Source organism: Hetaerina americana, unplaced genomic scaffold (assembly GCF_022747635.1).
Source record: "Hetaerina americana unplaced genomic scaffold, ioHetAmer1.1.p SCAF_1, whole genome shotgun sequence".
In the NCBI taxonomy this organism is placed as follows: Eukaryota; Metazoa; Arthropoda; class Insecta; order Odonata; family Calopterygidae; genus Hetaerina; species Hetaerina americana.
The window spans coordinates 62,196,676-62,222,826 of NW_027286069.1; the positions used below are offsets into that span (position 1 = coordinate 62,196,676).

The 26,151-nt window shown below is 36.7% G+C and overlaps 1 protein-coding gene across 2 annotated transcripts in view; it reads left to right on the plus strand.

The window, feature by feature from the left end:
* The first annotated feature begins 3,470 nt into the window (after nt 1–3,470).
* The window catches only part of Hdc (histidine decarboxylase), a 70,425-nt gene continuing 47,744 nt past the window's right edge, over nt 3,471–26,151 (plus strand). The window contains exons 1-2 of one of the 2 annotated variants that reach the window (XM_071590495.1): nt 3,471–3,826; nt 24,585–24,663. In XM_071590495.1, coding sequence (XP_071446596.1) covers nt 24,636–24,663 — 28 coding nt within the window. In that variant the 5' untranslated portion in view covers nt 3,471–3,826; nt 24,585–24,635. The remainder of the gene's footprint in view (nt 3,827–24,584; nt 24,664–26,151) is intronic. The other variant, XM_071590485.1, reaches the window with a different exon arrangement.

The window sequence follows — 26,151 nt, forward strand, 5'->3', positions numbered from 1 at the left end:
ATGAGTCCGAAAATTCTGACCAAAATGTTCATGCTGGAAACTGGAAAAATTCGAATTACTTGCTACACTTGCACAATGTTTAGAAATCACTGCATGTGTAATGTATGCAATATGACATCCATATCCATTTATGGAGTCATGTATCTATTGATATTTGATTATGGTGAGCACTGAGAGAATAGTGTCTAAAATCTACGTGGGTTGAAAAATAAGCTTATTGCGCGAAATATGAGCATGGTGATTTCAGTCGCCATTTTTCATAAACTTCTCATCAATGAGAGCGCAATTATTTTCACCATGAACTAAAATTAATTTCGTGACCACCGGATCGACCAAAATGCAAATCCAAGGGATATATAATTTATGAGAGATAAGGATAAAAGGAAGGGAAAGAGACGACTCGGAATGCCCATCTTAGGTGTGACCCGGATGCCTGGATGAAATATGTGAAACTATTATTTCATCGTGACTTCAATAATCTGTGGTGAAATTAGTTACCGAAATGAAAACGACACCAGCACACAAGTTAATTTTATTGGTGTTAATGAAATGAAAATTGTGATAATATATTGCAATTTTTGTCTTTGTTATGACGCATTTATTTTGACATTTCAGGCGTTGCAAATATTTGTGATATAAGGTCATATCATCGAGTACTAAATTTTGTATTGGCAAAATTTATGTCTCGATTATGTTATGGAGTACCGCAAAATCTAGATATTTGCGGTACTCCAAAATAATTCTTTTTTTAATCGAGAAATAAGGATAAATAAAACTTCAAACGCAAATACTACCGCATACCTCATAGTTAACCAAATGAACAAAAGGTTCAAAAATGACAATACTCTATAGTAAATATAACAACGAAAATAACTGTAAAATTATAAGCTTAATTATAATGGTTAGCTTATAAAAGATCTCATTTAAAATTTTGATTAGCCGAAACCAAACACAAGAGAGTTGAATGACTTTTAAAAAGTTTGCTACTACTTTCTGCTACCAAGTGTTTAGTACCGTTTCTTTATTTTCCAAAACTTTCGAAATTACGACCTGTAGTTTCTGAATTTTCTTATAACGGTTATACAGAACATGGTATACCTCTAATTGAATTGCAATCCGATCTTCCAAGTCATATAAAATTTAAATGTTATTGGTTTACTTCGTGACCCCATTATTTTAATAAAATAACGATAACTCCAAGGAGATAGCAATTCGTCCTTTGTTAAAATTTAGGAAGTCAATCTTCATCATGTGAATTCGTAGACTTTCATTCCTATAAATGAATTTTATCTTTTGTACAATATTTTAAGAATGGTATCAAGTTTTAAAATACTTTTGATATCATGAAAAATGATCTCATGCGACAAAATTATGAAGCCAATGTCTGAGTTTGATGAGACCAGAGGAACTTCCTATAGACCGAGAGTTTTGAGTTTATAGAAATATTCTCATAGCCACTAGTGTGAACCCTTGCTTAGCGACATAACTTCGCGACATAGTTCCGACCTGTACAAGCCTTTTTAGAGTTTCGGACAAAAAATTCTTTTCTCAGTGCCTTGTACTAAATCAAAAAATATTAACTAAGGACTTTGCTTTTACAAGAGAACATGATATACAAAGATCAGTCTTCGAACTTCATGTAAACTGCAGTCTTTAATATCTTACTATATCGCTAAAAACATTTTTTAAATGACATAATTGGATGTGCACCATTCAGAATCCAAATAGTCATAAACATCCAAAATTTAGAGTATTTATCAAATTTACAATATTTATGAAATGACATTAAGTATGATAATACCAGTAAATAGCATCGTAATCTGGATATTTGCGACACAATAAAAACAACAACAATAACACGAAAAACATTAAAAGAGGTAAGTAAATTCTATTACGTTATGGCAGTTTCGACTTACCGATACGTTTCTGAATTCTGGATGCAGAAAACAAAGTGGCGAAAGCATGGTTCAAGCATAAGAAATGCAATTTCTTACATAAGTTTAAGGATATATTAGACGACTGATTAAGCGATATAGATGGATAGACAGTCGTATTTATTTTGGGGCGAGATTGAGACTATGGAGTCTCTTCTACCTCCTAACCCCTCGACCATAGGGAAGAGCATAAATAATAGAAAATTGGATAAAATAAAGGATATACGTAGAATGGGTAGACGAAGGAAGATTTCTACGAGAATTTCTTCAAACACTGTGGTAAAAGAATGAGGGTAGATCTAGGAAAAATTGGGAGTCCCAACCCTTTCATTCTGTAACAGGCTGAGAGCCTTATACTCGTACATGATAGAAGATGATGACCTTTACCACGAGTAGGATGGCAAACATGCATCACACATCAATGATGGCAATAAAACAAGCAAAATGTACATTGTATCTTCTTATTTATGCATTTGTATATTTTTAAAATCTAAAAAATCTCAACATTTTTCATTCTCAATATTTGATAAAGCGGTTAACCCAAAGTTCAATAAGGAATACCCCAAAATCTACCAATGATCCCCGAAAATAAAATTTTTGATTTGGTCACCCTATGCACGAAGCACATTTAGGTTCGTACATTGGGTGACCGTATTTTGGCCTGATGGTAAATTAACTCTTCACCCAGCTCCCGGGAGAACTGCTCAACGGTTTAATGATGTACGAGCTAGATTCAGCTCCCATTCCCTTGTATGCTGAATGGTTCACGCCGTGCCTTGGATTTCATGAAGTTCTTTCATTTAACACGTGTACAATTTATTGAATAATTACTTACACACAATAAATATGAATTTTTACTTAAACAAATATATTTTTCTCGAAAATGAGGAACAAGTCCTGTCGCACGAAATTTAATATTAATACTGATAATACAAATTTTTTATTGACCGCATTCATGCCTTTATTTTTATAGATAAAATACAGAAATTTCCCTCTATTAAAATTTTGCAGGGGCAAGTTTAAAATAATAATCCAATCAAAAAAATATCTCAAACTATTAAGGACCGCACGTGGAAACAAGAACAATTCTAAGATCATTCTAAAGCGAGTACGGGGAAATGGACGAACTTATTTAGCGTAGGGCAGTCTGAGGAAGAAAAACATATCTCTGCCAAGCTTGGTTCTCTTTCTCGAAGCTCTAATTGCCCCGCCCTTACCCATCTCTCCGTTTCTTTTGCCCGACTTAGCGTAAGAAAAAATAAATAAGGACGCACCGATACAAAAATCCCTATGCCTCCTCCTCACTCGATTCCAAAACCTCTTTGCCCCCTTCTGCACCCCCTCTCCAACAATTCCCCGGAGGCCGACCTGCCCACGCATCCCTCCCTCCCACCCACATTTCCCCCTCTCTTCTTCCCAACCCTCTCTCATTGCTCGCTCCCGAGCCTTCGGTTCCCCTTCCCACACACCCCGCCACCACCCCCGCATCCGTCACTCCCACCAATATCGCCGCCGCCGCCACCCTTCGCACAACCTCATAAGAGTGGACGCTCCGACTTCCCTCACGCCACAAGCGCGGAGGAATAGTGTTTGCAGGGGCGAGCTCCCTCTATCGGTGGCGGCTCGCGGAAACAAATAAGGGCTCTCCGCGAGAGGGAATAGAGAGAGAGCGAGGCCGCGACGACTCTCCCGCCGTCCCTCACTCGATCCCCGAGGACGACGCCGACCGCGCGACGAACCCTAACACCGCACACGACTTTGCCGCTCTCCCTCTGTCCACGCGCCGGCGGACGGACCCGAGGCTACAGGGACGACTCCCGCGAGGAAGCATTGAAGTGGAGGATTTGCTCTCATCAGCCGCAGGGCCACGAGAGAAATACATTCTCTGAGAGGTAAGCGTATCCGAATTTTACCCGGAGAATATACAGCATTAAACTGTGCCCATCGGTGGTATGTCGATGATTTTAGCACGGTCTTCCCTCGATTTACCTCCTATTGGCTTCTATAAATGTCCAGCATGCATTAAGAAGTGTTCCATCATAATGTGTAAATGATTCGGCTGTAAATCATGCAAATTCAAATGTGAAATAATGGTTGGAATGTTTTTGTTCTCCAAAGGCTGGTGCGTTTCCTTATTGTGAAATGCGAGGTAAGAAGCTGAATGCATATGAAAACTAAAATAATCTGTGCATAAGTAAATTGTTATTTTCTTACATCAGTTTCGATTCATTTTAAACGAAATTCAACGGGAATCGATCTGAAATTATCTTTGGAAGTTAGTATTTGCATACGCAGTTCGCTCTGACGGTTATTTCATATTATTATGGTATATCCAATTATTATTGAGTTATTTTAAAGGCATAACAAATGTATCTAAATTACCACTTATCATGCCAAACATGTCTGTCCGTAAAGTCACAATAATTTAACGTGAACTATTTTTTACAGTTAGTTAAAGTTAACAATAGCTGGTTGAAACAAAAACAATGAGAAAATGCTGGAATTATTGTAACTGAAAAATAAATTAATAAATTTTAAAGGCTACCTCACTAGAAATATTTATTTTAGCAATCATAGCGTTACATTGTAGCAATTTGCCTGATGTATTTATTCATAATTGTGGAATAGGGTTGAAAACTTAGCAATATAAACTCATATTACGTATTTCAAAATTTTTTGTACTTCAACTGAATTCACTGAATTCGTAAAACGGTTGATACACTCAAAATATTTTTTTGTTATTGGTTTAGCAGAGTATTAGTTATTGGTTAAGTAGAGTATTTCGTCATATTGAATTTTTTCTTCGACAGAGTTCGACTTCATTGACAATCTTATTATCCATTGCCACATTGCAGAATCTGAGCAGAATTATCTAGTAATTATTAATGATATGTAGTTAACAGGTGTTTCTGATGAACAGCGTTCATGAATATTGTGTTTTCTCGTGAATATCCGTGAATATTGTATAGCGAGTCCATTCATATAATATATTCATTAAAGGAATAATAATATTTATACTGATATTTCAGAGAAAAATGCAAATACCTGGAATAATAGAGTACGCAAGGTATTGATACAAAAAGTTTTCTTCGTTGAACAAAATTACTTACACATTTAAAATAATGCAAGGTTATGCATGAATTAATGTCAAAATAAAAAACATCGTGAACATTTGTACTCCATGACCATACCGTTAAAATCAATAATTGAGTAAATATTATAAAAATCTGACATTTTATATTCTAATATCATCAGTTAATTATAGTTAATCCAATATTTGTTTAAAACCTCATTCCCTACCGCCATGGATAAAAATTGAATGAATGAAAAAATCGCTTGAATCCTTGGAGATGGCGTATTAGATACTTTTCTTCGCAAAAATCATTGTGAAATTCTCATTTTCTTTAATTGACTTCAGTAAAAAGGTATTATTTTTCTATTTCGACACTTTGGAATTTTCAGTGACTCATTAGAATTATTTTGCTACATTATTGCAACATTATATTCATAGTTCATAAAAATTAATGCTGTCAATCAAGAAATAAAGAAAGGGAGAAAAATCTAGTTTTTGGGTGGGCTGTATGTTTGAGGCATCTCTCAAGTTTATAAATGTATACCGATTCTTATTCTACGCTCCTAATTCTGCAAAGATAGAACCGTATGCGTTAATATTGAAGCTATCGATAGAACTTGAAAAAAATGTAAAAAGAGCATACGTTCCTAAGAACCAATAAATTATTGAACGAAATATTCACATCTTAGTATACCAAATCCGTTACTGATTTCATCGAGGTCATGTTCTCTATATGTGAAGCCATCGATTAAAAATATAGTTGTAAAGACCGCGAACAAGGTTATACGACCAAATACAAGGAGCCCTCAGTAGTTGTTTGATATCAGTTCGAGGGAAAGTACGAGAAATGAAGACTTTAGCGGAGCGTGACATAGGCGAAGAGAGGGGGCAGGAGAAGCCGCATAAAAGAGGCGGTTGGATAAGCATAATAGGCTGACGAGAGGAGAGCAAGGGGGTGAAGCAAAGAGAATACGAGGTGCGGCTGGAATGGGAAAACTGAAAGGGGCTGGGAAATGGGAGACTGAAAGGGGACTGCGAGGAAGGAAGGATAAGATATGAATCATTGCATCCAATCGTTGCATAACCTCCAAAACAGTCGAGAATCTTATCAACGACGGCTCAACATCCATAAAGGAAATAAAATTATGTTTTGAGAGGGTATTGTTTCATTCCTAGGGAGTCAAGATTGATAAAAATTTATCTCAAAACAGACGGACAGAAATATCGATAATTCATGGCACTTAACATTATTTGCCCTTTCAATCAGAGCATATGAAAACGAATTAAACCAAAGGCTTGCAGAATAAGATGATTTCTCGGTAAATGAAATCATAATCTTGCACAACATGGCAACGCTCTGTGTATTGTAGACATTCGTTTTCATTTGCATCCAAAATACATCACGTCCCTTCAATAAGGGACCAGCTTTTTTATAGAGAATAATAATATGGATTTTATCAAGAATCGCATATGATGACTTTAGGGCAACCGGCAAATATTTTAATATCGAACAAATCATTATTAAGTCTTAGTTCAAGGCATTTAAGCAATTTTGCTCGAGTCTCCATGTCGTGCGTCTGCACCATAAATAACTACACTGACGATTAGGATTTATCTTTTAATTAATTACGTTATAAGTGCCAATTCTGAGGGAAACATTACAGCACTAATTAATTATTTCTATCCCACCATTAAAATACAGACGATTGACCTTGATATATTTTGCTGCAATTTCCTTCTGCAACATCTTAAATATATTCGTATAAAAGGCAGGCGTCCTTTGATGCAAACATTCTATTCTGAGAATAAGCACCTCAAGCATCATCTTTTCTCAGTCAGTATTCCACTTCAAACCCTTATGAAATAGAATCAAGTTAAATGATTAAAATTTACTGAATTTGACTATTCATACATTTTTAATGCAACGAATACTTTTCATTTAAAAAATGTAGATATTTTACCTAATACTTGGTATGACTTGGGATTTTTACCAATAAAGTTAAATCCATAGCAGCATTTTCAATTTAATACAATTTAATTTTTAACAAACTTTATGGCTTTCCTTCTATTGAGCCAGCATTCACTAAGCATAAGACTTTGTGAGACGAACCAATAATGGATGGCTTTGGAACAAGTCACCAGCAAAACTGAAACATTTTCTTTTACACTGCCGTAATTAGCGGAATTCAACACATTAATCTCCATTTATGTCCGAAAAATTATTTTTTTAATGTCATCCTTTTATTTTCCCCATTTTATAATGTAGGCCAGGAGCCAATTTCTCAGAGCTAGAAGCTTCTTTCCAAGTCGTTACAGGTTACTCATACCACCACGTAGAATCTTCTAGCAACAATAAACTTTCTCCCTTTTAATTGATGGAAAATATATTCCATTACACAGTTCTTTTACAACTCTACAAATTTCATTTACGAGTGATTTTGGTACTTTTAATCGACTCGTAGCTTTTAAAAAAGAGACCGCAGTGATAATTTGACATTTATACTAGTTATTGATCTTTGTCATGATCGTTTCGACAGTACTATAAAAAAGATGATCCGAATACAAATCCATTGTAATTATACTTATCTGCCCAGAAATTGTCATAGCTGTCAATAGAGATGGTGGTTTTAATCAGTCACAGGGGTATCTTCGTCGTATGTGTAGTGCATTTCAATGGATTCGCTCGGAGAGTGCAAGATACTCCCGTTTTTCGTTTTATTTCTTCTCTCAGCTGCCCCCAACTCGTTGTCGAGATAAATCTCTTTCCTTCCTGACATGCCATTGATCATCGAACCACGCATCACCCGGAAAACAGATTTTTTGACGCAAAAAATCCTAATCTTCCATTTATTTTATATCCTTCAATGAAGAATTGAGGTTCTCAAGTCATGCCAAAATTAATATGAGAGTCTGAAAATGAAAACGCTCTACACTACAATTCAACCGTCCTTGCGCTTTTGCTGGACTCTGACAAGGTAGAAGGTATCTGACGGAGAGCAAGCTTAACGTTGATTTCTCAGACCCCACCGAAATTCCGAAGTTCATTCCGAGTACTGCTGGTAGTGATAGTTGATGCAGTGCTTGATTCCAAAAACACCCCCCGCTATTGCAACCTAAACAGTGCCAGCTGCTGGCCGTTTAAGTAGCGGAAAAGTGCTACCATTTGTTCGATAACATTCACTTTCGTAGTTGAGATAAGAGAATTGACATCAAATGATGCTATACCATATAGCCATTAAAATAATATATTATATAAAAAATCAGCATGGCCACCAAGTGAAATTTCATTTACTATTGGTTTCCATGTCTGCTGATACTCTGGAAACATCTTTAGAATTTTTACATTTAGAGTTTAAAACACTGCAAATAATAAAGTAAGAAGACCAAGTAGTGCTTAGATGTGCGGTCCATAGGAATAGCTCGGTCGACTCTTGGAATGCACAAAATTCACTGCTTCCGGAGAAATTCGGTGAAACGAAGAATACGATCACTAAAACACTGATATTAAAATACTTCCATTCACGGATTGATTGGTACGGTTCAAAATAGAGCTACACGAGTTTCACTATGCGTTTCGTTATTACAAAGGGAGAAAGAAAGAAGCCATCCATGAAACCACTTACCCCCTTGCCCTCTCAAATTCTCTCTGTGTCCGCAATTACACGAATGTGGATAATCCTAAGGAGTAAAAAGATACCTCTAGTTAAATACCACGTGAGGTTAGGTAACTGTTATTGTCATTATTACAATTGATTATACAAGAGATAATCCACGAAGATCACAGTAAAATTTTAATCCCAATAAAATTTCTCACGAATAAAGATCAAATATTATTTTGGGAATAAATAAATGGATGCAATAACAAATAATGTACGTCCAAAAGCATTTGGCACATTAAATCAAGTAATATACGAAAAACCTCAATGGGATTCTCTGCGGAACGGAGCGGCAATGACAGGTGCGAACCAAATCAAACACGGGAAAAAGATAATTTCGCTAAAAATATATAAATTATCCAGATAAATTCAAATGAAGTGAATCGAAAGTTAAGCTTTTAAATAATCGGTCACTTTCTTGTTACTCACATTTACTAAAGTGGTTTTCTCTAATGAAATGGTTTTCGGCATTAAGGAAAGAAACATTTTTCTAGTCAGCGAAACATGTGCGTTCTCGGCTTCAATTTACAAAACACATTTGGTATAAAAATGCCGTGAACAATAACCGAAATAAAATTTATTTCGAGTCGTTGAAAATTCGGCTTAAAAATTTTACAGTTCTGCAAATAGCGACAGTGAAATCTATATTTTCTTAAAATACGCATGTGCGTAGTTACTTGTAGTGATATTAACACGTACACCTTTACCAATTAGAAGGGAGGTACCAACAATTTTAATTTTAGGTTTAACATGAGCTTTTATGGTTATTGCCTTCGACTATTAGTACGTAAACCACTAGGTACATTTCCATGATATATTTATTTTTTATCGATTGCGTATACAACGTGGAATGGGCAAAAATCAAAGCACTAAGTAAAATCATAAATACACACGGCCTCTTATACAGGTCAGGGGTAAAATAAAGAGGGGAGCACGCACGAAGGAAAAGAGAGGTAGTGAATGCGCAGCGTGATTGGGTAATTGCGTCGAACTCGGAGGAGACGGGTCGAAGGAATATGGAGCCTAGAGATCATCGGGATGCCTACTACGACACATCACTATGACACACGACTATAGAATATTGGCGCTCGATTGTCACATATTTAACTATAAACACACCATTTATTTCCCTATAATGTAACGTAGTTCACCCAAAACCATTCACCTGGATTGACATTACGGGATGAGTAAATTTTTCCAAACGCATAGCTTATTTTGAAAATTTTCGTAGCACAAGAACTCGCACTTCACCGCAACGATAGCCACCAATTTCACATGCATCAATCATTACAAGGGGAGAAATTAGTCGACGGCCGAGTTTTAGAATTGGTATGAAGGTTACTCGATTGTGTGTCAGTAATAACCCGCCGGCTCGGATCCCATCCGCATCCTAGCTTATGGACAATTCAAATATAAATTCGGGCCAATGGCACACCCTTCATCCCTTACCCCTACGGTAAAATGTAAAAGAGAATATGGAACATTTACAAGCAGATTGCACTAAGAATACATTGCCCAATATGAAAGTATAAATCAAAATAAAAAATATCCATAACATACATGGTAATTAAGAGTGAATGTACGATACACTAGAGATAGAAAAAAATACATGAACAGATACAAATAATCAATTGCATTATTTCAAGTGATAGTTACCATGAAACTTTTCATTTAGGTGCGATCATACAGTTTCAACCGGCGACTACTTTTTGAATTTATAATATAAAAAATACTATTCCAAATGTTAAAAGTCAAATTATTGATAAATGAATGAATTTGATAAATACTGGCTCAGCATTTGGTTATTTTAAAGCGTATTTGTCATCTTACCAGCCTTTCGAAAGTACTTGAGTTTACAATAACCATTTCATATACTCAAGCTACACGCACTGCTACGGAGAACTGCAATTTAAATCAAAATCAAGTTTTTACCACTTCAGTCAAAAATATTACGGCATGACGTGTTCATAAATTGCTAAATTAACTTTATATCTTACACCATAATTTTGCAAAATTTTACATTTTAAGTAACAGTTCATCAACTGAGCCTGACGATAACGGAGCAATGATCAATACATGCGATAGGCAATTAAGTAATAATTTTTTAAGAAAATCAAGAGGATTACAAGTGGTTAAAATTCTTGAGTTTCACCAAATATTTTTATTAGTTTTTTGAGCTCTGAGCCTTAGATTCTTTCTAGTTTGGAGTATTATTCATGGTAAGTGCTAAAGTTGCTCCTGTATTCGTGTATTGGATCTCAGTTCCCTCCACGTTAGCTTTAGGCACAATGTGATAATTAAGTTTTTTATTTAATTGAGGAGTAACAATTGTACTTCATTCGGTTTTTTGGGGATTGGTTATCGGAGAATGGAAAATCAAGATGAGATATAATGGTGATAAATAAAAGAAAGTGAATGCAAGGAGAGAAAATGAAGGTTGCGAAATGGCAGAAGAAGATCCAAAAGCGGGGATAGGATGATAGGTCACTCTTTGAATGCGTATAGAGTTGTCACTAGTTTATGCGTGTCATACAGTGTTAGGTAGTCGGGAAAGGATCGATCCGTAGTCACCTCCTCGAGGAAGTCCTGGATATTTCTGACATCAAATAGGTAAGCGATACCGCATTTCACAACACATTACTCTTCTGTCAAATCCTGAAGAGTAATTTTTGTGCAGTCTACTCAGGGACTTGACCTCATTGAGTCTGATTATCACGGTCATACCATTGAAATTAATAAATATCTTTCATTAAAGTTTTGGGTACCATGAAAAGATTTTCAAAATATCAGAGTAATGTTGAAATTGGAGATTCCGTAAAATATCGCAAGTATTTTACAGTTCTTTGCTCTTTCCAACAAACTACATATTTATAAATAAATATTATTTCGTAGATCATTAAAATGCTTCAATTGTTTACCATCCTCGGAAATGCCATTCTTTTTTTAGAAGTTACGGGGCATAATGCTTTCACTTCTGCACTGTAGATTAGCTTGAGTTTATATCATATAACCTCTAAAGAATGATGTTAGTCTCATACGCCGTCTGAATACGAGTAGCTGAGGATAATAACCGTAAAAAATTATAAATATTCCGGAAGTAATCAATCTATTTCATCCTTCAGTGGTGTTTGAAAGGGAGCGATCTGCTCTTGGATAACGAAAAATTATGATTATTTACAGCTTCGAAGATAGAAAATTCAATAATGAGATCCTCCGCAGCAAGTTTGTTAGTCTAGGAAACGTTCTTAAAAGTAATTCAACATAGAGCACCGTCGGATGCATTTAGAGCTTCTCCCGTCTACAGCCTTGAGCTTTAATTCACAGCAGTTACAAGGTTTTCTACTGGAATTTGCCTTATCTTAAATGAAAAATCAAGGAAAAGTTCCCGTTTTAAAATGGCAAATATGCTATTGGAAACTCATTGCGTTTATTACAACTTTTTGCAATTAGTATTTCACCCAGGTTAACCATAGCCCCATAGCCTTTATGAGAATATAATTCTTTTCCTGCAACAACTTTTTGATAAACAATAAAAACAGGTTCAGAATGATGATGCGCGGGTAGAAAATGATGTTTTTAACGATTTTACTTAAGACAAGAATTCGGCATTGCATTCCCAGCTCCGGATGAATTCGCACAATTTATCAAATAATTGGACAAACAAATAGATCGAAAAGATTCACTACCATACCACTACTTGACACTTGAGAAGGAGTACACCGTATTTTTTGCTACCTTCGATTAAAATCATTTTTTTACATGTCCAACCTTGTACCAATATTTCTGCTGGGTTTCACCTGCCTGTTGTACGAGTACTTCAACTGCAGTACTATCATCCTCAAATATTTTGTTGGGATATAAAATATCGTGCAACTGCTTAATTAGTTCCCGTTCATTCGTTCAACTATTCTCTCCATTCACCATTTGAAAGAAAAATTCGTTTTTTTTTGACAAAAGTGCCCTTTTCTCATTGCAGCTATCCAAGGCTACTGTTTATTTTGTGGGTTTTCAGCAAGCATACTTGGCGCATGATGGAACAGGCAAATATTTATTCTCAATTATTAATATTAACTCATCTAAGCATATCTGCCTGTTATTTTTCACAACAAATATTGAGCAACCACGGGGACAATACGCATTTATGTTTCATACTATGCTTCACTTCAAGCTAGTTCCTCTAGGTGTATTTTAACTTTAAATTCGGACAAATATTTAGTCACTGTTCATGATGTCATTAACTATTCATTCACTTCATGGTTTCTCACGACCTTCCTCACATTCCCTCCCCACTTTGAGGGTTCTCCAATCTGTAAAGAACAATGAAATTACAACCGCACAAACAACATTTCTCCAGTACTTTCTGAAGTGCAAAACATACAATACAAAAATGAATTCCATTTCTAATCAATGCCCATAGGATTTAAAATTATTTTTCTATTATAGTTTTCAATAAATTTGTTATCACAGGGATCGAGATGTGCGGTAGCTATGCAATTGCCTCCCACGCAACGGGGCAGGGTTCGAATCCCGGAGGTTTCAAAATATTTTTCAGGGGAATCTTGATCCTACTTGGGCCGCTCTATGGAGAGCACTTCAAGAGGAGTACGCCGTCCGTCAGATGGGAAGTTAACTGTGGGCCCCTTGGCGCTTTTGGTTAAGAAGGCATACGCCGACTCTGGGTTTCTCTCCACTTCTCTTTCTCTCCTTTCCCTGATTACCCTACACCTAACAAATTGTCAACCTTGACCTGATCACGCAAATTGCCTAAGTTATCAGTCACCTCCCCTGACAACTACTAATACTCTACAAATGGTTATCATTGCCTCCTGTATATTTTATGTGAAACGTGAAATGGGTTTGGCACAGAGCTACTGCCCGGAGGGTCCAGGCTTAATTCCCTAGGAAGCCTTTGGGCCAATCACCAAAACTTTGGGATTTTTCCGGCTCCCAGAAATCGGCTACACGGCATTTCTTACCGGGAAACCATTGACGGCACTTTAATTCAAACCACTTAAGGTCCTTCGCACAGAATCCAGTTTTTCGACGCATTAATACCATATCTTTGTTTCATATGCATCTACGTATGACTCGATTCCAAAAATTTAACGACTGATTCGCAACCACAGAACAGTAATTTTCCTATGTAAGGATTATTTGGCAGATTCTCGACTCATTAATATAAAGCGCAGGGAAATTCATTTTTCAAATGAATCATTTCGTTTAGGGATGAGAGGATATCTGGAAGTGATTACGGAGATCCAATAAATCACAGTCATGAGTTAACTATAATTTTTCACCTCTGAGACTTTTGAGCCGGCTATGGTTAGAGTCTACAAATTCTCAGTATCAAGAGAAACGTTAATTGTAAAGTGATAAAATGTTCATAGAGGATTAGCTGCCCATTTCTTGCGCTTTTATTTTAGTTTTGCAGCTGCACTATCTTAGCACCAGAAGACCTTAGACTAACTGGGCCATCTTTCCCCGTCTATTTTAGAAATAATATATTCCATTATTTACCATAAAATTTAATTAATATACAAATGCATTTCCTAACTGCTTTAATGCTTATTAATATTTTACGACCAATAGAGAAGTGGATGTCGGTTAACTATAAGAGTTGCTTTCATTTTCCTCAAAATACTACCCACAGCACCACGATGGATGTCTCACAGGTAGTGATAGGTACCCGGTCATTCAGAAAAAAATTCATATTCCTCATGCAATACATAATATCATTAGCTGATATTTTATTTTAGGGTAATTTTAATGGCTTTCCATTTGTGTCATAATGTTAAAATCACGAATCATGCGAGTGATTTCCTTTGAATTACGATTAATTCAGAGGTGAAATCTATCGTCTGGACGCAAATGCTAGAAGCATACTCAAGACACGATCTGGCTAGAGCGGAATAACACCCATCATTAAATGTTTCTTTTCAAATTATGCCAAAGGTTTTCAAAGGTTAATGTATTTCAAACCGAAAAAGGGGGTGTTATAATTGATTAGGGATTAGGCAAACCAACTCAGAACGTGCCATGCTAGTGTATTTAATAGGGATCGTAAAAGAAACTCACTAATCAAACTGTTTCAATTCAGTGTTAATATTAATTGAATTATAATATTTTTTCAGAAATTTTCAATTTTATCCACGTTGTCTGCATTGGTTAACCACGTGAGAGGGTATTCTTTTGGATCTCCCACAAACTTCTAAATAGGCTTTGTCTAATTGATATTATTTTTTCGCTTTTATTGCAGATCCTACTGTTATCTCTAGTTCGTCAAAATGGCTTTGTACCACTTATCCCGTTATTCATATCCAAATTTTGAACTATATCAACATTAAACGTGAAATTTGGGAACAGTTAGACTAGTTGAAGTTGACTGTTAATGCTCACGGTTGACACCTTCCTGCGACCTTAATCTCCTACATAGAAACACGTAACAAGGGGTTGAAGTTGAACTTTGAGTTCACTCCAATCGTGATATAGGCTTTAATGTTTGCTTCGGAAGGGGTGGGGTAACGTGAATCTATACACAGCTCGCAGGAAGAGGTCGCGAGCCTACCTCCACGTGCCTCTTCGGAGTTGAAGGCTGAAGCGAAAATTCGCTCATTAATTGGCAGTATCGCGGCCTGCCATAAATCCAATTACTATCTGGAACACTTCACTCGTACCATAGAGCTAGCCCCTATCCTCACTCATACCGCTCTCCCTTCCTTCTCGACCCTGACCACATACGAGCACGCAGAAGATTTTCAAATGCCTGTACCAGACGACAGATCGGGAGCCATTTATATATCCGGTCCATTACTCATAGTTAGAGTCATCTCTTTCCCAATTAAGGCAAACTCGTCTAACTTTTTTCAGGTTTTCTCGAGGCCGTCGAAATCATGTTTTTGGTCACAGATTTGTTCGCTTTATTATTCAAATGGTAAAGGAGTCCACAAAATGTTATTTCTTCCATGCCACGATTTTTGTCAGAGTGTGAGAAGCATCACGGTCGTAAATTCGTAATCGAAGATAGTTTTCATGAAAATATAATTAACCATTTTTGCGATGAATCAAATGTATTGATTGTAGGGAAATGTATCATGAAAAGCGTTTCTATTTACAATGAATCCTCGCCACACAAAGTGAAACTTAATAACCGTAAATTCGACGATGACAATACTGCAAAACCGACCGAGGAAAGCTACAACTAATAGATTCCAACTGTCGGATGATATATTCGCCGTCGTAAATTCAAACCGATCTTTGGTGACGTAGTATTACATAACCTAAATAGTTGGAGGGCAAAAACCCCAGATGCTCTTCATCACTAATCTTCAGGCAACTATGCTCAATGAAATGAACTTATTAGCATAACGCAAGCATGTTAATTTAATCCTTTCCCCAATTATATGGTTTAAATATTATTTCATAATCTCTACGTCAATTTGAATTCAATAAAATTTTTCTTCTCGTCCTCATTCAAGCTAAAAATTACTTTCCAAAGAGATATATAGTTTTACAACACCGACTTTATACTTCTCATAAAAAGAGGACTTACGCTCATCGTTCCATAGTTTAAAATATGAATTTATTTTAAAAGTTATAAAGCGTTTTGTCTTTAAGGTTCAGGTTGGCTTAAATATTATTCCATTCAGTGAAATATTCAACTCACGCAGAAAAATCGTGAGAAATATTTCCACGTTTTATTCATAATTGACTCTACATCATACTTGTATCAAGACATTTGTCAAATGGCTTTCATCATTTATTTCTTCTAGAAAATACGGGATTGTCCTCGCAAAAGTTAAACATAAGCAATGCAATACACAAAGGAGATATAAATGGAGGAGGACCTTGAAACTAAATACATTTTGCAAAAACTCAAACATTCTAATAGGAAATAAAACTTGATGGCCTTCTTTTATTTCAAGTCATAAATGAAAAAAGAAACTTTCAACAGTTATAAAGCTTTTTTTGAGACCATTGCCACTGATTTATTACTTTCAGTCTTGGAATAAACCAAATATTAATAGCTTTTTGATAAAAATTGAATTATCAGGGCAAAATTAGAACTGGAACTCCGACACGACAGAGTGTGCGAGTCAAGAAATTCACGCCCGCGATGGCTTAGCCGTCAACGTCTAAGAAATTGACTTTAAAAAATTAAGGACAGATGTATCTTTTAAGGGAAAAAATATGTGGCTGCTCTGCAGAATCAAGAGGGCAAATATATCTTCGCTTATTCCCCTCGGTGTGTTACACGATCTCTTCTTTCGAATCAACGAATCACTAATTAATGGTAATTACCACCACTGGTGAGGAATTATTATTATTATTAGATAATCTACCGGTTAAGGTATGTATTTGGATGGGCACAGTTCTTAAATGAATATTTTGTGACTCCTAGCAAAACACAACATCCTACTCTATATCAGGCCGCTCTTCATATCCGAGTACCTTCTTCCTCCTTTCATCCAGTCCAACATCCCTATCCTGATCCTTCCCTTACCTCGTTTGCCCAACATTCTCCCCTCAATCACAGTCTTCAACATCCCACTGCCGGTCAATATACCCTTCATCCACTTTTCCTGCCTCCATAGGATTTCTCCCAACAAACCCCTCTCTTCGCCCACCATACCAAGTACTTCCTCATTTGTTTTCTTCTCTGTCCATTTCACCTTCTCCATTCTTCTCCACACCCACATTTCAAAAGCCTCCAATCTACTTCTATCATCCTGCTTCAATGACCATGATTCCGCACCGTACATAGCTACGCTCCATATCAACATTTTTACGAGTCTTTTCTTAATAACCTTACTCAACGTCCCTGTCATCAACTCCCTCCTCCTTGTGAAAGCCTCTTTGCTAGGGCAATTCTTTTCTTACGTCCCTGTTAATTTGACCGTGTTGGTCCAAAAAACTTCCGAAATACGTAAACTGTTCTATCTGCTCTAGTTTTTGCCCTCCTATTTTAATGTTTAGCTTAGCCTTTTTCTTTCTAGGAAATCGCATAACCTTTGTTTTCTTAATATCTATTCTCATCCCATACCTGTCGTACTGAATTTCTAATTCACTCAGCAATACTTGAAACCCCTTGACTGACTGACAAACTAAAGCTTGGTCATCGGCAAACCTAACTGATTTTACGAATTCCCCGCCCACTTTCATTCCTACCTCGAGTTCTTCCCATGCCTCTTTGATCATTTCCTCTGCAAGCAGGTTGAACAGCAACAGTGATAATGGGCAACCCTGCCATACACCTCTTCCAAACACTGCCCAGTGAGGAATAGTAGCAGTTAAATAAAGTTTCGATCATTCTACAGAACAAACAATTAAAATTCAATGCGTGAAATTAATATTTGTACGGAAAACATTTTTTTCCGAAAGAAAGTTGAACGCCATTCTGCGAGAGAGTGCTTGCATAAAATATAACTCGAAAATATGAATTGTTTTACTTTAAACTGAAATATATATCATTCTTATTTAAAAACTGTTGATACATGTAGAATTCTGGCAATTAAAAAAAATAATTTCAGATCCAACACGTTTTCTTAAAGGTGCGATCGATATTAAATGATGTACAGAGGCTACTGGTTTTTTGTATGAAAATTGCTAATATTTCGTAAACCGATTTTTGAAAATTCTTTTAATTTAACTATTTTAATGTATTAAACTCCGTTTAAAAGTTCATTTCGGAATATTTTAGTACCTTTGTTTGTTACGGTATGTATGATTATATATAATTTTCATGGGGAATATGTAAAAACATATGTACCACTGCTGTCCAGAAAGTAATTTACGTTTCGGACTAGCGAGGCGGTGGGTGGGGCTAGAGCCAACATCTCGGCGTCGAAACATCCCTAAACTCAGTATACACCCTGCTTTAATAGTGTGTAGACTTTGGCCCTTCTACTTTGCTCAGTGCAAACTGTTAAAATGTGCGCTGCAATAGAAAATCCCGCGAGTAGTGAAGTGCGATCAGTGATTAGGTTTCTACTGGCAAAAAACCACTAGCCAATTGAAATGTATAGGCAACTTTGTGTGTGCGGAGATGGAATAATGAGTGAAGGCTGAGTGAGGTAGTGGTGCATTTAGTTTAAAAATGGCTGCACCATTGTTCATGACGGGGACCGCAATGGTCGGCCTAGCCTTGTGAAAGATGAACTGACGGTGAAAATCAACGAAAAAATTCGCGTAAATACCCAACTTACGATTACGGATCTCTCGTTTTATTTTCCCCATATTTCAAGAAGTCTACTGCATGAAATTTTAAGGGGGAAGCTAGTGGTTAAAACAAGTGGTTAAAATGTAAGGCGGCAGTTTTCTACAGAGACGGAATTGAAAAGGTAAGGTTCATTTTGATTAGAATTAACAGAGGAGGAAAGCCATCAACATCAGTATTTCAAGTCCAAGATTGGTTTCTGAGTACTGGATTCCTCCATTCTCCTCTATCAGTGTTAATTCCTATTCCCTCGTCCCCTGATAACTCATTTGTTTTACGTCCTTAAATAGCCTTATGTAATGTAGCCTTATGTATGTCTCTTGGTCTTCCTCGCGGAATTTTCCCTTCCATTATTTTTCTAAACGTGTCTCAATGTGTCTCAAGGAATATCGAATCCATCTGGTCCTTCTTTTTCTATGAGTTCTCCGTATGGTCCTGTAGTTTTCTGGTCTCAAATATACTTCCTCGTTCCTCGCTTCTTCCATGCATATAATCTTCAGAATTCACTTCCAGTAACATCTTTCAAAAGGGTCTATTCTTCGCTAAACAACTTTTCAACCTCAGTTTCTTTGAACATAATAGTTACCTCGTCTTCATGAAAGCCTTCGTAGCCTAAGCTATTCTTTGCTTGAAGTCGGCCGAACTTCTTCCATCCCAAGTTATACTGCTGCCCAGGTAGATGAGGGATTCCACTCACTTAAGCTTCACTCCTCGAATAATATCTGCTGTCAGCTTCTCCATTCCATACACAAGGATTTTAGTTTTCTTCTTGTTGATGCTCGCGTATTCCCCAATTACTTGGTCCATAGCAATCAGAGTTGCTTGCAGGTCCTCTCACGTCTCTGCTACTACTGCTATTTACAATGATTCTGCGAACCAGGGCATGTTAATTTCTTCACCATCAACCTTGGATACTTTGATGCTTGATTCTTGCATTTCCTTTGTAGTCTCTTTAAGATAAACGTTAAATGGTTCTGTCTAGAGATTCCATCCTCGGTCCAATTTGTTTATTGCAGATTTTATATTTATAGAGGTGATGGATTATTATTTTGTTTTTGTCGTCCATTCAATGCGCTTCTAGTATCTTGAACATCTTGTTCCATTCGTCGTTGCCGAAGGTCTTCTCCAAGTCCATGAATGCTACATACAAGTATGTTTGTATGCAAGTATACTTATATGCTTACATATGTTTACCCTTTTTACGGCCAGTACCCTCAAGCTAAATATATGCCCTCTTGCTCCTCGGTTTTTCCGGAATTCCGGAAAGTTTTGCAGAAGGCTTTCTTCTATCCTTCCTTCTACTCTTGGGCTAACTATTCGGGTAAGTATTTTCAATACGTGAGGCATCATTATGATTTGCAGATTTCAAAAATATGTTCGCATTACATACCGGGGGGTTCGCATTACACATTACATGTATTATAGGGATCGAGATACCACTGAAAAATATCTGCCGCCTCCAGAATACGAACTTGGGCCCTCTGGGTGGGAAACTAGCACGTTAGCCTCCGCACCATCCCGATCTCCTTAATCATGCATACTTAAAGCATTATAATCATTAGTTATCTACTGATGATAGAGAAACTGAGCTCCCAAGTATTACTACATTTAAGAGTTTAACATATAAAAACTGCAAAAAACTCTTCATTAAGGACTATTTCTTGTTAAATACCTTGCGAAAAATACTCAGGAATGGAAATAATTTATCAAAAACTGGCCAGATGAGATTTTATGATCCAGTGAATTTTAATTATAATGAACTTGCACGGCACGAAATAAATGTTATATTTGGCCGCGGGGGGAATTCGTAAAATCAGTTAGGTTTGCTGATGACCAAGCTTTAGTTTGTCAGTCAACCAAGGGGTTGCAAGCATTGCTGAGTGAATTGGAAATTCAGTGCGACAGGTATGGGATGAGAATCAATATTAATAAAACAAAGGTTATTCGATTTTCTAGAAAGAAAAAGGCTAAGCTAAACTTTAAAATAGGAGGGCAAAAACTAGAGCAGATAGAACAGTTTACGTATCTCGGAAGTTTTTTGGACCAACACGGCCAAATTAGCAGGGACGTAAGGAGAAGAATTGCGCTAGCAAAGAGGCTTTCACAAGGAGGAGGGAGTTGATGACAGGAACGTTGATTAAGGATATTAAGAAAATACTCGTAAAAACTTTGATATGGGGCGTAGCTATGTACGGTGCGAAAACGTGGTCATTGAAGCAGGAGGATAGACGTAGACTGGAGGCTTTTGAAATGTGGGTGTGGAGAAGAATGGAGAAGGTGAAATGGACAGAGAAGAAAACAAATGAGGAAGTACTTGGTATGGTGGGCGAAGAGAGGGGTTTGTTGGGAGAAATCCTATGGAGGCAGGAAAAGTGGATGAAGGGGGCGTTGACCGGCAGTGGGATGTTGAAGACTGTGATGGAGGGGAGAATGTTAGGCAAACATGGAAAGGGAAGGAACAAGATAGGGCTGTGGGACGGGAAAAAGGGAGGAATGAAGTACTCAGAGATGAAGAGGGACCTGATGTAAAGTAGGTTGCTGGATTGTGTTTTGTTAGGAGTCACAAAATATTTATTTGGCAGTTGTGTCCATCCAAAACCTACCTTAACCGGTAGATTACCTTATAATAATTTGGCCGTCGATTAACGACGGCCAATAATTATTAATAGAAGAGATAATAAGTGAAGGAAACAAATTCTGAACGTGATGCCTCAAATAAATTCCAATTATTGTGTAGAGCATCAGAATACTCAAAATTTCGGACCCAAATTAACTCATACAACTTAGTGGTAATGACAACATCTATAACATTAAGCAAAAAAGAGTTTGTGATTCAAGAAGCTTACAGATTTCAGGGCGTGGTAAATTAACGGGATGCATACTATTTTTTTAAATAAATTTTATTTCAAATCATTACCAACATGTACTAACATAGCATTCATGTGTATGAAAAAGCATATTTAGCACGATAATAAAACGAACAAGGAGGATATGCTTACACGAATATTGAAAAGGATTCTAATTCTACCTGAGGAAGCCATTGCAGGTTTGCTTTATTTTGACTTAGTAGGTGTTTGCTAAAGATATACTAGACCAGAGAACCTCAGGTGTGTCTATTTCTGAGAACGTTAATTTGATATAAATTCCAATAGTATTACTATGGCTGTATATACGAGTACTTATCGACGCTGTGCACCTCCGATTGAGAACATTGACAGCAGACTATAATTAGCATTTGAATGACACAACGCATATGTGTAGATAGACGAAATGTAGCGAGTTTGCGAAGTGCAAAAATAACTACAAAGATTGAATGGACAAAATTTGAAGTGACAAGCATTTTCAAGTAATTTCAAATCACTTATAATACGTAGATATTAATCGATTAAACCTTTATATCTTTATACACAATAATTTATTTGAACTGAGGTTCAAAAGCCTCAAAACTACGTCTACCGTCTAGTTAAAACGATAATTTTAACACCCGGCACAAAACCGCGCTCCACATAAAATTTTTAAAGAGCCTTTTTTTAACATGCCTATTCGACGTCTCTGTCATCAATTCCCGCTTCCATGTAAAAGCTTCTACGCCTAACATAATTAGTCTTTCTTTGTCCCAACCAATTTGCCGCTTTGCTCCAAAACACTTCCACGATAATTAAACTTCCACCTGCTCAAATTTATGAACTCCTTTTTAAATATTGAACTTAGTAAAGTCCATACCGACAGCAAAAACCCCCAGATCGAATCTGGAGAACTAATGGCGCAGCGAAATTCGAGGAGCGATTTATATGGGTATTAATATTAGATTGAGGGGTTTAATCACTGAAGTATTAGTCGAGGTAACTTCACGGGATTATTTCATTAGGGGCGCTGAACTGCAAACGGCCGTCGGGACCAAATGGGACCAATTTGGGCACGCTGGCTGTAGTTCAACATTATCACTACGCACTAGCTCTTCGGACAATAAACGGCGAAGTTAAAAACCGGGGCTTAATTCCCCTAATCCCTCTCTACGAGTTTTATTAGGCGTCCATATCTGGGTATGAAATTGGTGGCCCGAGTGCCTAGGCGGGTGGTGGATATGTTAACACCCACGCACCTGGGTTTTGAAGAACCCTTGTTTTGTACATCATTATTGTGGCCTTGAGATTTTGGTCAAAAGGACAAATAATTTACTCAATACATTCTAAATTATGTTAGCGCATATGTTTTTCCGATGTTTTTCATCTGCGCCCTTCATTAATTGTCAAATTTAGAATCTTTCATAATTTGAGTAATTTATTATTGATTAGCAACGGAAAAATTTAAAACTTCTATTTTAAAATATGATAAATACTTTTGGTTACTTAAATATAAAAGTGTTTCCCTTCATTTTCTGTTTACTTAAGGTTTGGAAATAATTGTCTGCTTGACATCTGTTGATTTTAAATTACAACGGTCAAACAATATTTCCCTCTCCCAGATTACAATAGGCTATCAATTGCGAGTTTTGGCTTTGTCTTCGGTTACATCAGTTTTTATAGGGTAGCTATTATTTAGTGAACATTTAATAATAGTTAACTTTAGGTAGATTGAAATAAAAACGACTTTATTTTAGCGTCCTCACATCGAGCTGGTTCCCCGGGCAGCTTCCCGGTTCAACCGAATCTTAAGCCGCCCTTCTGCTGGCGCAATGTGAAAATAGAGGTTCTCACCAGGAGCCAAATGGTTACATAAAGTCAAACGCTATTACTAGCACATGCATTTCATTGGTTCATGAGAAGCATAGCGTGTTTACTGCACTCTATGATACGCACTAGTGTTTCCCTTTGTACGCAAAATACAAAACTTTGCCTTCCCCATATCCTTCTCCACACCCAATTTCAAAAGCCTCTTATCTACGCCCAAGGCATTAAACGGAATATAACCCAAGACAAGGTCGCAGTGGAGCGCTCCAGCCATTCGGCCTTAGCACTGATATTCTGAGAGGAATTTTGGTAAAACGCATTAAAACACCGCCTGCTCTCCTTAGCTATATTTTCCTTTGTCAAAGTTTACTTGCAAATATATATAAATTATATACATACACATTGAACTGGCCTCAGAATGAGCATTCTCAATCATGAAGCTAATATTCTTTTTTGTTTATCAAATAAATTTATTATTTTCCGTTGAAACGTTAGCAATGGTATGCAACCAGATGGCAATCGACTGAATAAGGCCACTAAAAATTAGTGAAATTTAACCAAATCCACGAGGCTTGGAAAAATCTAGTCCTGGAGAGTAGGAGGATGTTTAGTTATTCATACCAGAATTCCAGTTTCCTCTCAAATCGGCAGTGCTGAGACCTAATGGTTGGAGCGCTCCACTGCCGACCGGAGTGCCTTGTATTAAATCCGGTTAATGCCTTGCGGCACCCTCAGCTAAGCCTAAACTAGATGTGACTTCGTGCGTGCTGGATTCATCAGGGAAACCATAGGTAGGAGAGGAGAAAGAATTGTGTCCCCCTTCTTTGAATGTGGGGGATAATGATTCAATCAATTTTTACCGTTACACCATTTTATTTTTTCAGCGTCACATGGGTGGTGACGTGCCAGTGAAGCACAAACCAATAGTATTAGTTGACTGTACATTATTCTTCGTTGTCAAAAAATCAAGAGCTGTGAGGAATTTTAATTTCTTAGTTTATATTGTATGGACTGATTTATTTCTATTTCCCGTTTCAGATTGAGTTCGTCAAGGGATTCGAGAATTGACAAGCCGCAATTCACCGCACAATGGATTTCGATGAATACAGAAGAAGAGGTAAGACATTTATGACCCAGAACTAAAAAGTCATAGTGGGAGATAAGAGAATATTATTTTTTAAATGTATATGGTAATTCGTTGAACCAGAAAAAGTTCTCTGATATACGATAGAGGTTTGCTTTCCGGCCTCCGGAAATCCCCGATGCCGAAATTTCGGAAAGTTGTGTTACGCTAATTAATCATTTCAAAACTATAATAATCAATACAAAATTATAGACAAACATTGAAGTACTCATTTCCAGATATAAATCTGATGCGGATCTCATTGGTGCCACATAGATCAAAACTAATTTGGCCGATAATTATTAGTATATAAATTCATGAAATGATTTTTCCATGAAATCTTTCCATTTCCAAAAAAATACCACCGACTAATCTAACCCGCTCACAGAGGAAAAAATGCTCAAATCTATCATCGCGTCAACTTATTATTGTACGTGTCTTACGCGATGAAAAGAGAGCTTAATGTATACTTCATGCATATAATACATAAATGTCGATGGCGAGAATAAATGGATCAGATCAACGTACGAAACAAAAGAAAACATTTCAACCAAACAGATTTTGTTAGCAAACCAAATAATATGACGTAGACGGAGATTGATAAATCAAAGCTTACTTGATTGTGAGGTACAAAGGATATTATGGTAATAGAAATCAAAGAAGATCGCGGGGTAAGGTATTAACCTGGGGGAACTACTCAAGGTTTAGGAAGGCGAGAAATGGTTGTTACGCGTTTATTCTTAGTATTTAAAAAAGAGAAATTTCGATGGAAGATCACAATAGATAAGCATTAGATTCCATCCAAAAGGCATACCGTCCGAAAAGACTATTGGGTGACAAATTTGATTTCTCCCGCAGTCAAAGTAGTACTAAGGATCATCAATTAGAAGATAGAGAGGACGGCAAATGATAACTTAAGAGGTAGCACAGTTTGGATCAAGGAACGGGAGAGGTACGACTGATGCCACAGCAGTAATGAGATCACTAATAAAAATATGCAGCCTGTAATCTCGGACTGGTGCGTGTTTCAGATGGAAAGTCGGGATGGGCAGTGCTAGGAAGCTGGGTCAGACAGGGGAGTCTATAATCACCAGTGTTTTTATTGTATACGTTGAGCATATGGTAAAATACGGCTCTCCTGACCTAAGTTGATACTCCGGGTAAAACTAAGATAAGTTAAAGTCATGATAATCATGGAAGAAGTTCATGGTGTAAAACAACGATTGACAGAAAAACCTAGATATCAATTCTATTATTAACATCACAAGTTAAGTCATACAATTCTCAACCAATCATCAAGGAACAATTATTATCATTATTTACTCTCGTGGGGACTCCTAAAAAATATTAGCACATAAGTAAAACATATTAAATTTTTAGAATCAAGAAAACATGGAAAAGTATCAAAAGAAAAAGAAGTCAACAATAAATGTCCAATTATTAGAACAAATCCAATTCAGTATCACAGAAGGAAAGTTTCGG